Source organism: Procambarus clarkii, chromosome 23 (genome assembly GCF_040958095.1).
Source record: "Procambarus clarkii isolate CNS0578487 chromosome 23, FALCON_Pclarkii_2.0, whole genome shotgun sequence".
Taxonomy (NCBI): domain Eukaryota; kingdom Metazoa; phylum Arthropoda; class Malacostraca; order Decapoda; family Cambaridae; genus Procambarus; species Procambarus clarkii.
Window position 1 is genome coordinate 6,790,479 of NC_091172.1, and position 14,008 is coordinate 6,804,486.

General features: G+C 41.8%; 1 protein-coding gene across 1 annotated transcript in view; it reads left to right on the top strand.

The window, feature by feature from the left end:
- Positions 1-222: 222 nt before the first annotated feature.
- Positions 223-14,008, top strand: part of LOC123753024 (keratin-associated protein 10-6-like) — an 80,532-nt gene continuing 66,746 nt past the window's right edge. The window contains exons 1-2 of the mRNA XM_069329623.1: positions 223-232; positions 689-811. Of these exons, the coding sequence (XP_069185724.1) occupies positions 223-232; positions 689-811 (133 nt within the window). The remainder of the gene's footprint in view (positions 233-688; positions 812-14,008) is intronic.

Sequence of the window (14,008 nt, forward strand, 5' to 3'; positions counted from 1 at the left end):
TTCTACTATAGTAAAAAATAATTGTTCATGCAGTTCCAATGATAGGAAAACAAAATACTATAAAACTATTGACTAATCATTAACAAAACAATCTTGGAGATATACAGTAAACTTGTTTAAAAATAAATTTTTCAATACATTAAAAAATAAATGCCAAACACTACAGATTTTACTTTTCGTAACATATATTTTGAGTCTCATACTGTTGTTCTGAGTATGAAGATGTTACATGGTGTGTGGGACATTAAAGATTTACTTATATGACTGTGATAAATTATGTGCTTAAAAAAGTAATCAATTGACTAAGAATATTATTTAAAGCATTTGATTCAATAAATATACTAATTGAGCAAAATCAAGGGCAGTTAATTACAACGATATATATATATATATATATATATATATATATATATATATATATATATATATATATATATATATATATATATATATATATATATATATATATATATATATATTTTTTTTTTTTTCTGGAATTTAGTGTGGTGTTTAATAGATATTGTTACGCAGACTTCGTAACTTACTATGTAATTCAAGTATGTAATTTTCCAATTTAGTCACTGGTTTTTATCTTTAATAATTGCCAAAACACTTTTGTTTATAGAGTGTTTATAGAGTATATGGACAACCTATAGAGTATTAATTATTTATAACTTAATTTTTTCAGACTGCAAAACTCCAACCAGCGCGTGTACAGCCAGGGGAGGCCACTGCAGCGACAAATGTAACACAGATGAGGACACAATCTACAATATCTGCACTAGTCCAAGCTGCTCCTGTTGCGTTAAGAGTAAGTTGTTTATGTAAATCATTATGCCATTGTGATAATACTTAAGCTATTAACTTAACTGCTCATCTTCCTACTGAAAAAAGAAATTATTCTAAAACGGAACATGACTGACGAAAAAAGTTAAATATAAATTTATATATTTATCATAACACGATCTGGAAGTTATATATATATATATATATATATATATATATATATATATATATATATATATATATATATATATATATATATATATATATATATATATATATATATATATATATATATATATACTTCTTTTCCGCAGCTCATAAAACGGAGGAAAGGGTCCTGAAAGATATTGTTAATATTGATATTTAATAATATATATATATATATATATATATATATATATATATATATATATATATATATATATATAAATATATATATATATATATATATATATATATATATATATATATATATATATATATATATATATATATATATATATATATATATATATATATTATTAAATATGACCGAAAAAGTAAGATTAATAATTCTAACACGAATTTTCTCAATCTTTCGTACATTTCTTTTCACTGTTAGAGGTAAATCAAAAATCAATTCTCCAAAATTCATTTTTGTTTCTAGTCTGACGCGACACGAGCGCGTTTCGTAAAACTTATTACATTTTCAAAGACTTTAGTTTACAAATACACAACTGAATAGAACTTACGCATCTCCGATTTTATATCTACATTTGAGTGAGGTGGAAGGGGTGATGTGGCATTAATCAACACAAGACAGAACAAGGGGTGGTATTAATAGGGTATTAATTTCATCAACACAAGACAGAACAAGAGGTGACATTAATAGGGTATTAATTTCATCAACACAAGACAGAACACGAAACAATGGGTATTGAATAGAAGTGTTTGTAGAAAGCCTATTGGTCCATATTTCTTGATGCTTCTATATTGGAGCGGAGTCTTGAGGTGGGTAGAATATAGTTGTGCAATAATTGGCTGTTGATTGCTGGTGTTGACTTCTTGATGTGTAGTGCCTCGCAAACGTCAAGCCGCCTGCTATCGCTGTATCTATCGATGATTTCTGTGTTTTTACTAGGATTTCTCTGGCGATGGTTTGGTTGTGGGAAGAGATTATATGTTCCTTAATGGAGCCCTGTTGCTTATGCATCGTTAAACGCCTAGAAAGAGATGTTGTTGTCTTGCCTATATACTGGGTTTTATGGAGCTCACAGTCCCCAAGAGGGCATTTGAAGGCATAGACGACGTTAGTCTCTTTTAAAGCGTTCTGTTTTGTGTCTGGAGAGTTTCTCATGAGTAGGCTGGCCGTTTTTCTGGTTTTATAGTAAATCGTCAGTTGTATCCTCTGATTTTTGTCTGTAGGGATAACGTTTCTATTAACAATATCTTTCAGGACCCTTTCGTCCGTTTTATGAGCTGTGGAAAATAAGTTCCTGTAAAATAGTCTAATAGGGGGTATAGGTGTTGTGTTAGTTGTCTCTTCAGAGGTTGCATGGCTTTTCACTTTCCTTCTTATGATGTCTTCGACGAAACCATTGGAGAAGCCGTTGTTGACTAGGACCTGCCTTACCCTACAGAGTTCTTCGTCGACTTGCTTCCATTCTGAGCTGTGGCTGAGAACACGGTCGACATATGCGTTAACAACACTCCTCTTGTACCTGTCTGGGCAGTCGCTGTTGGCATTTAGGCACATTCCTATGTTCGTTTCCTTAGTGTAGACTGCAGTGTGGAAACCTCCGCTCTTTTCCATGACTGTTACATCTAGAAAGGGCAGCTTCCCATCCTTTTCCATCTCGTAAGTGAAACGCAGCACGGAACTCTGCTCAAATGCCTCCTTCATCTTCTGCAGATGTCTGACATCAGGTACCTGTGTAAAAATGTCGTCAACATACCTGCAGTATATGGCCGGTTTCAAGTTCATGTCGACTAAGACTTTTTGCTCGATGGTACCCATGTAGAAGTTTGCAAATAGGACACCTAGGGGAGAACCCATGGCGACCCCATCTACTTGCTTATACATGTGCCCATCCGGGCTCAAGAAGGGTGCCTCTTTAGTACAAGCTTGGAGTAGTTTCCTCAGAATATTTTCTGGTATGTCGAGAGGAGTACAGGCTGGATCACGATACACTCTGTCGGCTATCATTCCGATTGTCTCGTCCACAGGTACGTTGGTAAACAGCGATTCTACGTCCAACGAGGCTCTTATCCCTGTGGCCCGTGTGCCCCGCAGTAAGTCAACAAATTCCTTTGGAGACTTCAGGCTGAAGGCGCAAGGAACATGAGGAGTCAGCAGGCCGTTGAGTCGCTTCGCCAGTCTGTACGTGGGTGTGGGTATCTGGCTAATGATTGGCCGAAGTGGGTTTCCAGGCTTGTGTGTCTTGACATTTCCATACGCATATCCAGGTTTATATTCCCCAATGATCTTTGGCAGGTGGAGTCCGGATTTCTTGGCGTTCACAGTTTCGATCAGTTTGTTGACCTTTGCTTTTAATTCGGCTGTGGTGTCCTTCGTTACCCTTTGGAACTTAGTTTGGTCATAGAGTATGAGGTTCATTTTCGCCAGATATTCGTCTTTTTTAAGAATGACATATATTGGCGACTTGTCACCTCTCCTGACAACTATCTCCTTGTTCTCACGAAGGCTTTTAGCTGCCGCTTTAAGCTCGGGGGACAGTATGGTGCTTCTGTAATTGCCTCGATTCTTTCCTCCTTCTGCAATAAGTTCTGCTTGTAAGGTATCAAAACTGCTACCAAAATATACTAATATTAAAGCGCACGACCCAGCAGCAAGGAATCAAGCCTTCACGATAAAATATCGCGAGGATCTGATTCGTGATCAGATATACAGGGCAGAGAATGAAATCAAAGACAACAAAACGCAACTACTTCATGCTACAAACGAGTGGAGAAATAGCAACATCGACGAAAGAATCCGTACCCGCATTGAACAACACCTCGACATCCTCACATAGTGTCCCCCGAGCTTAAAGCGGCAGCTAAAAGCCTTCGTGAGAACAAGGAGATAGTTGTCAGGAGAGGTGACAAGTCGCCAATATATGTCATTCTTAAAAAAGACGAATATCTGGCGAAAATGAACATCATACTCTATGACCAAACTAAGTTCCAAATATATATATATATATATATATATATGTCGAACCTAGTAGCCAGAACGCACTTCTCAGCCTACTATGCAAGGCCCGATTTGCCTAATAAGCCAAGTTTTCATGAATTAATATATTTTCTCTAATTTTTTTCTTATGAAATGATAAAGCTACCCATTTCATTATGTATGAGGTTAATTTTTTTTTATTGGAGTTAAAATTAACGTAGATATATGACCGAACCTAACCAACCCTACCTAACCTAACCTAACCTATCTTTATAGGTTAGGTTAGGTTAGGTAGCGGAAAAAGTTAGGTTAGGTTAGGTTAGGTAGGTTAGGTAGTCGAAAAACAATTAATTCAAGAAAACTTGGCTTATTTGGCAAATCGGGCCTTGCATAGTAGGCTGAGAAGTGCGTTCTGGCTACTAGGTACGACATATATATATATATATATATATATATATATATATATATATATATATATATATATATATATATATATATATATATATATTTATATATATATATATATATATATATATATATATATGTCGTACCTAGTAGCCAGAACTCACTTCTCAGCCTACTATGCAAGGCCCGATTTGCCTAATAAGCCAAGTTTTCATGAATTAATATATTTTCTCTAATTTTTTTCTTATGAAATGATAAATCTACCCATTTCATTATGTATGAAGTCAATTTTTTTTTATTGGAGTTAAAATTAACGTAGATATATGACCGAACCTAACCAACCCTACCTATCCTAACCTAACCTATCTTTATAGGTTAGGTTAGGTTAGGTAGCCGAAAACGTTAGGTTAGGTTAGGTTAGCTAGGTTAGGTAGTCGAAAAACAATTAATTCATGAAAACTTGGATTATTAGGCAAATCGGGCCGTGCATAATAGGCTGAGAAGTGCGTTCTGGCTACTAGGTACGACATATATATATATATATATATATATATATATATATATATATATGTCGTACCTAATAGCCAGAACGCACTTCTCAGCCTACTACATATATATATATATATATATATATATATATATATATATATATATATATATATATATATATATATATGTCGTACCTAATAGCCAGAACGCACTTCTCAGCCTACTATTCAAGGCCCGATTTGCCTAATAAGCCAAGTTTTCATGAATTAATGTTTTTTCGTCTACCTAACCTACCTAACCTAACCTAACCTAGCTTTTTTGGCTACCTAACCTAACCTTACCTATAAATATAGGTTAGGTTAGGTTAGGTAGGGTTGGTTAGGTTCGGGCACATATCTACGTTAATTTTAACTCCAATAAAAAAAAATTGACCTCATACATAGAGAAAATGGTTGCTTTATCATTTCATAAGAAAAAAATTATAGTAAATATATTAATTCAGGAAAACTTGGCTTATTAGGCAAATCGGGCCTTGAATAGTAGGCTGAGAAGTGAGTTCTGGCTACTAGGTACGACATATATATATATATATATATGTCGTACCTAATAGCCAGAACGCGCTTCTCAGCCTACTATGCAAGGCCCGATTTGCCTAATAAGCCAAGTTTTCCTGAATTAATATGTTTTCTCTAATTTTTTTCTTATGAAATGATAAAGTTACCCATTTCATTATGTATGAGGTCAATTTTTTTTTATTGGAGTTAAAATTAACGTAGATATATGACCGAACCTAACCAACCTTACCTAACCTAACCTATCCTTATAGGTTAGGTTAGGTTAGGTAACCGAAAAAGTTAGGTTAGGTTGACATAGGGGTACGACATATATATATATATATATATATATATATATATATATATATATATATATATATATATATATATATATATATATATATATATATACATATATATATATATATATATATATATATATATATATATATATATATATATATATATATATATATGTTGTACCCCGTTACGCAGGGTGCAGTCGCACCTCCACAGATCTCCAGTATCATCTATTGATACTGGTGATGGTTCAAAAGGGGCCACCACGTACGGGCTATTCATGCCCGTGCCACCTTTTGGATGGCTTCATCTTCATCTTAACACATTCACAAGGGAGACATCTCCCGTCATGCAGGGTGCATTCCCACCTCCACTGATCTCCAGTATCAGCTCTTGATACTGGTAATGGCTCAAAAGGGCCACCACTTACGGACTATTCATGCCCGTGTCACCTTTTGGGTGGCTTAATCTTCATCAATCAGTGTTTAGCATTTTTTATTGTGATTCATTGCACAGGTTCCTGAAGGATGTTTTGATGTTAGCCAGCCTCGTGTATGTTGCAGATGTAACTTCTAGATATTTCTCTCTGTCCGTTTCATGAAGTACTTCATCTTCTATTCTGTATCTTGTGTCTGATCTTCTGTTTCCACTGCCTAGTATCATTACTTTACATTTACTTGGGTTGAAATTTAATAGCCATTTGTTGGACCATTCATTCAGTCTGTTTGAATATTTGCATCATCATCAAACAGTGAGAGAAACGAGTCTATACCATCTGGGAAATCATTTACATATATCAGAAACAGTATAGGTCCAATGACTGACTCCTGCGGGACTCCACTGGTGACGTCTCACCAATCTGAGACCTCACCCCTCACAGTGACTCGCTGTCTCTGTTACTTAGCTACTCCCTTATCCAATGGAGTACCTTTCCTTTCACTCCAGCCTGCATCCTGAACACAGTGTGAGTGTGTGTGTGTGTGTGTATTCACCTAGTTGTGCTTGCGGGGTTGAGCTCTGCTCTTTTGGCCCGCTTCTCAACTGTCAATCAACTGTTTCTACTACTTTTTTTCAACACCACTCACACCCCAGGCAGCAGCCCGTGACAGCTGACTAACTCCTAGGTACCTATTTACTGCTAGGTAACAGGTGCATAGGGTGAAAGAAACTCTGCCCATCGTTTCTCGCCGGCGCCCGGGGATCGAACCCAGGACCACAGGATCACGTGTCCAGCGTGCTGTCCGCTCGGCCACCGGCTGTGTGTGTGTGTGTGTGTGTGTGTGTGTGTGTGTGTGTGTGTGTGTGTGTGTGTGTGTGTGTGTGTGTGTGTGTGTGTGTACTCACCTATTTGTACTCACCTATTTGGGCTTGCAGGATCGAGCATTGATTCTTGGATCATGCCTTTCTAGCCATCGGTTGTTTACAGCAATGACTCCTATCCCTTTTCCCTATCATATCTAGTTTTAAAATTATAAATAGAGTTTGCTTCCTCAACCTGTTCCTTAAGTGCATTCCATTTTTCCACTACTCTCACGCTGAAAGAAAACTTCATAACATCTCTGTGACTCTTCTGAGTTTTCAGGTTCCACCCATGTCCCCTCCTTCTATTGCTATTATGTGTGAACATTTCATCTATTTCCACTTTGTCTGTTCTCCTGAGTATTTTATACGGTCTTATCATAATCCCCCGCTTCCCTCTTTTTTCTAGTGTCGTAAGGTTCAGTTCTTCAAATGCTCTTCATATCCCATCCCTCGTAACTTTGGGACAAGCCTCGTCACAAACTTCTGAACCTTTTCCAGTTTACTTATGTGTTTCTTCAGGTGAGGACTCCATGATGGGGCGGCATAATCTAAGACTGGTCTCACGTAGGCAGTGTAAAGCGCCCTAAAAGCCTCCTCACTTAGATTTCTGAATGATGTCCTAACTTTTGCCAGTACAAAGTACGCTGCTGTCGTTATCCAATTTATATGTGCCTCAGGAGTTAGATTAGGTGTTACGTCCACGCCCAGGTCTCTTTCTCGAAACGTCACAGGTAGGCAGTTCCTCTTTATTGTGAACTGGCCCTTTGGTCTCCTATCACCTAGTCCCATTTCCATAACTTTACATTTACTCGTGTTGAACTCCAGTAGTTATTTCTCTGATCATCTTTGCAACCTGTTCAGGTCCTCTTGGAGGATCCTACAATCCTCATCTGTCACAACTCTTCTCGTTAATTTTTCGTCATCCACGAACATTGACATGTATGATTTCACTCCTGTAAACATACCATTTACGTAAATTAAAAATAGAATTAATCCAGCACCGATCCTTGTGGTATTCCACTCGTTACTGTTCGTCAGTCCGACTTCTCACCTCTTACCAATACTCTCTGGCTCCTTCCTGTAAGGTAGTTCCTTACCCATGCTAGGGTCTTTCTGCTTACTCCTGCCTGCCTCTCAAGTTTGATTAGCAGTCTCATGTGCGGTACTGTATCAAAGGCCTTTTGGCAGTCTAGAAATATGCAGTTTGCCCAACCATCTCTGTCCTGCCTTATCCTTGTTATTTTATCATAAAATTCCTAAAGGTTTGTTAGGCATGATTTCCCTGTCCAGAACCCATGTTGGTGCTTGTTTACAAACCTAATGCTCTCCAGGTGTGCAACAAGTCTTGACCTAATTATTCTTTCAAGTATTTTGCAGGGGATGCTTGTCAGAGATACGGGTCTGTAGTTAAGTGCCTCCTCTCTATCTCCTTTCTTGAAAATCGGTACGACATTTGCTTTCTTCCAGCAACTGGGCAATTCTCCCGACATAATGACTCATTAAAGATCATTGCTAGAGGCACACTGAGGGCCTGCGCTGCCTCTTTTAGTATCCACGGTGATACTTTGTCTGGTCCAACCGCCATAGTTGCATCCAGTGTTGTCAAATGTTTCATTACCTCCTCTTCTGTCACATTTATATCTGATAGTCTTTCATCTAGGGTAATCTCTTCTAACAATGGGAACTGCTCAGGCTCGGTTGTGAACACTCCATGGAAACTAACATTCAGTGCCTCGCAGATTTCCTTGTCACTTTCTGAATATGACCCTTCGGTTTTCCTTAATCTTGTCACTTGATCGTTTACCGACATCTTCATTCTTATATGGATATGTAGTAATTTAGGTAGTTTTTATCGCTTTGATTGCAATATCATTCTAATAATTTATTTCCGATACTCGTCTTATGTTAATGTAATCGTTCCTAGCTCTCTTAAATGTAATCCTGTTGTTCTCTGTCCTTTGTCTTCTGTACTTCCTACACTCCCTCCTGCTTCTCATTTTTGCTTCCTGACACTGTCTATTAAACCATGGGTTATTATATTCCCCTCCTGCATATTTCCTTTGCTGTTGGGATCAATCTCTCTTCGGCCTCCTTGCATTTCCATATGACTTGGTTCATCATATCCTGCAGTCTTTCCCCTAATTTCCTCCTCCCACTGCACTTCTCCCAGGTAGTCCCTTATCCTTCGGTAGTCCCCTTTTCTGTAATCAACTCTCCTTTCCCATACCTCTTGTCCTTTGGTCTCAATTTTGAGCTCCATCATGTAGTCAAAGACTAGGACACAATGGTCACTGGCTCCTAGTGGTATTTCATGTTCCAAATTCTCGACGTCTTCCACATTCTGGATGAAAATCAGGTCTAATAGGCTCGGCGTATCCCCTCCTTTTTCCCCTTGTGTCTTCCTTCACATGTTGTGTTAGGAAATCCTGTCTAAAACGTCTACTAACTTCGCTCCCCACGTTTTCTCCCAGCAATGGGGATTTCTTGTTTCCCCAGTTTTTCTCTCCGTGATTTAGGTCCCTCATGACCAGCAGTTTCGCTCTCATTCTATGCGCTATTGTTGCTGCCCTCTGCAGTTCATCTATACATGCCCTGATGCTGCCATCATACTCCAGCCTGGGCCTTCTACTGTTTAGTGGGGGGATTGTAGATGATCAAGATCACAATCTTCTTCCCATTCGCTGTCAGAATTCTATGTATGGAGCTTGTGCTTTCATTGGTACCCTGATTTTCCAGGTCATGAAACTTCCATTTCCGCTTTATTAGGAGTGCCACTCCCCTTCCCTGTCTCTGTGTCCTTTCTTTTCTTATCACCTGGTACCTCTCTGGAAAGATTGCATCCGAGAACATGCCATTTATTTTAGTTTCCACTATTGCAACTATGTCGGGATCTGCCTCACTAACTCTTTCTTTTATCTCTTCTGCTTTATTGGATACCCCATCAGCATTGGTGTACCAAACCTTGAGACTCTTCTTGAAAACTCTGGTACCAGAGTTCGCTCATTCTCTGGGGGTCTAAGGGGTGGATGGGGGCTGGGGGGTGCCTTGGAGGGGTGCTGGTGGCTGCCTTGGGGTGCCTGGGAGGCGAATGGTGTCTGGGCATCTAGGGGGTTAGGAAGGGCATAGTGGGTCTGAAAATTAGGGAGGAGTCTAAATGGCATAGAGGGGTTGAGAAGTAGAGTGAGGCTGAGTGTCTGATAAAGATTGAGAGATTGGGTGGGAGAAGGATAGTGGAGACACAGGGCTGAGGGGAGAATGGAGCATGGGTGTTGGGAGTGGAAGACAGGGTGTATCAGTCAAAGGGGGGAATCAGGGGTAGGTGGGGGTTTTGGGGTAGAATAGGGGAGGAGGGAGATGGGGGAAGGGGTTACCCTGGAAACACAAACCGAAACTGTCTCTATTTTCCGCTTGTTACAACTTGTAATAAAGTTGTTACATCTTGGCTTAACGTGTTTATGACGTATTAGAACGTTGTTACAACTTGATATATTGGTTGTTATAACTGGTTAGGAGGTGTTAAAACTTGCTCGAACGTTGTAGCAACGTCGTAGTTTCGGTGTGTGTTTGGCGGGTAGGAGGTCACAAGGTGAGGGGGTTATATGGGAGATGGGGGGTGCAGAGCAGGGGTGCGGGTTGGGTGGGGTTTGGGGGTGAGGGGAAGAGGGGGAGCAGGGATGGAGCAGATGGAATTGAAGGCAATGGGGTAGAAAGGGTAGGGAAGCTGGAGGGGGTAGTAGAGAAGGAGGGATCAGAAGGTGGGTTTGAGGAGGGTATGGCTTGGCCCGATAGGGTCATTGAAGGGTGCAATGCAAGTGTGGAAGGGGCAGGGAAGTTGTTGGGGGTTGAAGCAGGGGAAAGGGATGGGAGGGCAGAGTTGGGGAGGGTGTGACCTGGGAAAGAATGGTGGGACTACTTGGGAGACTAGGGTTTCGGTGTCTTGCAGGCCATTTCGCCTTGCGGGCTGTTTGTTCATCTTTCGTCATATACCTCTCAATAAACACAATGTAATGAGCTTCGATGCCTCTGAGTTTGTTCTTCATTATGTAATCCATTGCCTCTTCGTTAGAGAATTGTACCAGAACAGGTCTATTCTTGGTACAATTGTAAGGTCCAACCCGGCGGCTGAGTTCCACTTCGTTTCCTGCCATCTCGGTCTTAATACATCTCAAAATCTCATGCAATTCATATTTTTTTTTTTCATTTTTATCCTTTTTTGTCTTGATGTTGCTCCAGATTTGAATAATCCTTAGAGTATAATTGAGCGCCTTCTCAGTGATTCACTCTCATGCTGGTAGCCCCTCCCCTGGATACCCCCCATCTCTCCCACACTCACTAATCCATTCCACTAATCCACTGTCCCTAGACATGCTGTTAATCCTTCCTAATTCATTTGGGAGCCGAGCACATTCACTCTCTCATTCGTCCCTGCTCTTCCTGATTTCTTCCTGAATATAGTGCATAAGCTCTTGTTTCTGTCTCTCAACCTCGTCCTGTATTTGTTGAAATATCTCACTTTTAATCTCTTGGATTAGATCCTCCATCCAAATGCTCCTCCTCTCTACAAATTTCCCTATTAACTTGTCTACAAATCTATCCTCCTCATCTTCCTTGCTGGTGGTTGATCGTGAGACCCTTCCTGATTTTGTCATTGCAATAAACAACCTAACCAACAGGCGCTCCAAAATACCTTGCACGATCTGCTACACAAACGGCGAGCAAGTACTCCACACGGTGCGTCAGGTGTGAGGTCCTGATCGGTCACAGATTGAGGTTGGTGAGGTCGCGGCCACCACGAGGTCTGCTCCACTATTCCACAATACCACAGAATGTTCAACACTTATTATCGATGGTGCTATTGCTACTTTTTTTCTTCACTTTCTTGTGGTTTGAGTCAGTTTACTAGTTATTCATTCACTTATATACACTTTTTTCACTTCAATGTAATCTGATTATCCCTCCCTATTCACTAGTAGTCCAAGAGCTTCCCAGACCTCACTTTTGTCCATCACGGCTGACTGACCACGACTGTGAGTGCGTGTGTGAGTGTGTGTATTCACCTAGTTGTGTTTGCGGGGGTTGAGCTTTGCTCTTTCGGCCCGCCTCTCAACTGTCAATCAACTGTTTACTAACTACTTTTTGTTTTTTCTACACCACACACACACACACACACACCAGGAAGCAGCCCGTGACAGCTGACTAACTCCCAGGTACCTATTTACTGCTAGGTAACAGGGGCATTCAGGGTGAAAGAAAACTTTGCCCATTTGTTTCTGCCTCGTGTGGGAATCGAACCCGCGCCACAGAATTACGAATCCTGCGCGCTATCCACCAGGCCTACGAGACCCCTGTAAACACACACACCCCCCTGTGTGTGTGTGTGTGTGTGTGTGTGTGTGTGTGTGTGTGTGTGTGTGTGTGTGTGTACTCACCTAATTGTGCTTGCGGGGGTTGAGCTCTGGCTCTTTGGTCCCGCCTCTCAACCGTCAATCAACTGGTGTACAGATTCCTGAGCCTACTGGGCTCTATCATATCTACATTTAAAACTGTGTATGGAGTCAGCCTCCACCACATCACTTCCTAGTGCATTCCATTTACTAACAACTCTGACACTGAAAAAGTTCTTTCTAATATCTCTGTGGCTCATTTGGGTACTCAGCTTCCACCTGTGTCCCCTTGTTCGCGTCCCTCCAGTGTGGAAATCCTTGTTTATCCGGTCGATTCCCCCTAGGATTTTGTAGGTTGTGATCATGTCCCCTCTTACTCTTCTGTCTTCCAGTGTCGTAAGGTGCATTTCCCGCAGCCTTTCCTCATAACTCATGCCTCTTAGTTTTGGGACTAGTCTAGTAGCATACCTTTGGACTTTTTCCAGCTTCGTCTTGTGCTTGACAAGGTACGGGCTCCATGCTGGGGTCGCATACTTGATCGTGAGACCCTTCCGGGCGCACCCGAAGCAGGAGCCGCGAGAGCATCAGAGTCAACAGACAGAGCAGAGGACCCAGCAGCAGACGGAGAGGTAGGGACAGCTGGGGACGACGCCTCCAGAGGCACACCCACAGAGCCCGGGCCCACTGGGGGCGCCCCAGCCTCCGGCAGAAGTGGAAAATCATCCGCATGGAAAACCGATGGGTCCTCCGGGCGAGGGGCACGGCAAGCTGCAGCGAAATGGCCTACCTCACCACACCGGAAACAGGAGCGAGTCTGCCCTGGTAGAACACACGCACATAAAACCCACACACAGCCACCCGAGAGGGAATAGCCCCAGAGAGCCGCATGCGCAAAGTACGGGCACCCATACGGAGCCCCTTCAGGCGCCCACTAAGCAGACAGGCATGACGCTGCCCCACCACCTCACCATACCGACGGAACGCGGCGGACAGCTCATCCTCAGGAAACTGCACCGGCGCACCATGAACGCTCCCATACGTCAGGGGGGCCCCACGGATCGGAGACCTCCATCGTCACAGCAGAACCTGGAAGTACATGCGTCCGTGTACCCATCGACGCACAAACAGCTGATACACCTGCGCCGAGGAGAACGTCACCGCCACCCGGGTAGGGGAAAGTTCCTCAACACCGTAGAGATCTTGGTACTCCACACGCATGACGTCCATAAGGGCAACCTCCACCAAGGGCCAGTCAACGGAGGCCGAGAAATCAAGCCGGGCGGTGTCGACCCGGCGAACACGGCCACCACTAGTCGACGCCATGACACCCGCCAGGCCCCGGCCAATGGCCGCACCACACCGGCAACAAGACGACCACCACGCAGCAGTTACAGGTCAACACTGACAGCCCGGGCCGAACGTCAGCGCCCTCCGGTAGCAGAGCGGCGAATCATGATTGAATTTGTTAAGATAGGGTATTTATGTCACGTTGGCTTGAAGTGGTAGTTTGGTGATCGACGAGGGTGGTGCGGCGACAGCGAGGAGGGGGGAGTGGAGTGAATGTACCTCCCTGTAGAGACGTCTGTTATTCCACTTCTATAATTTTCTTGAATGTGGTATCTTGATGTTGCAGA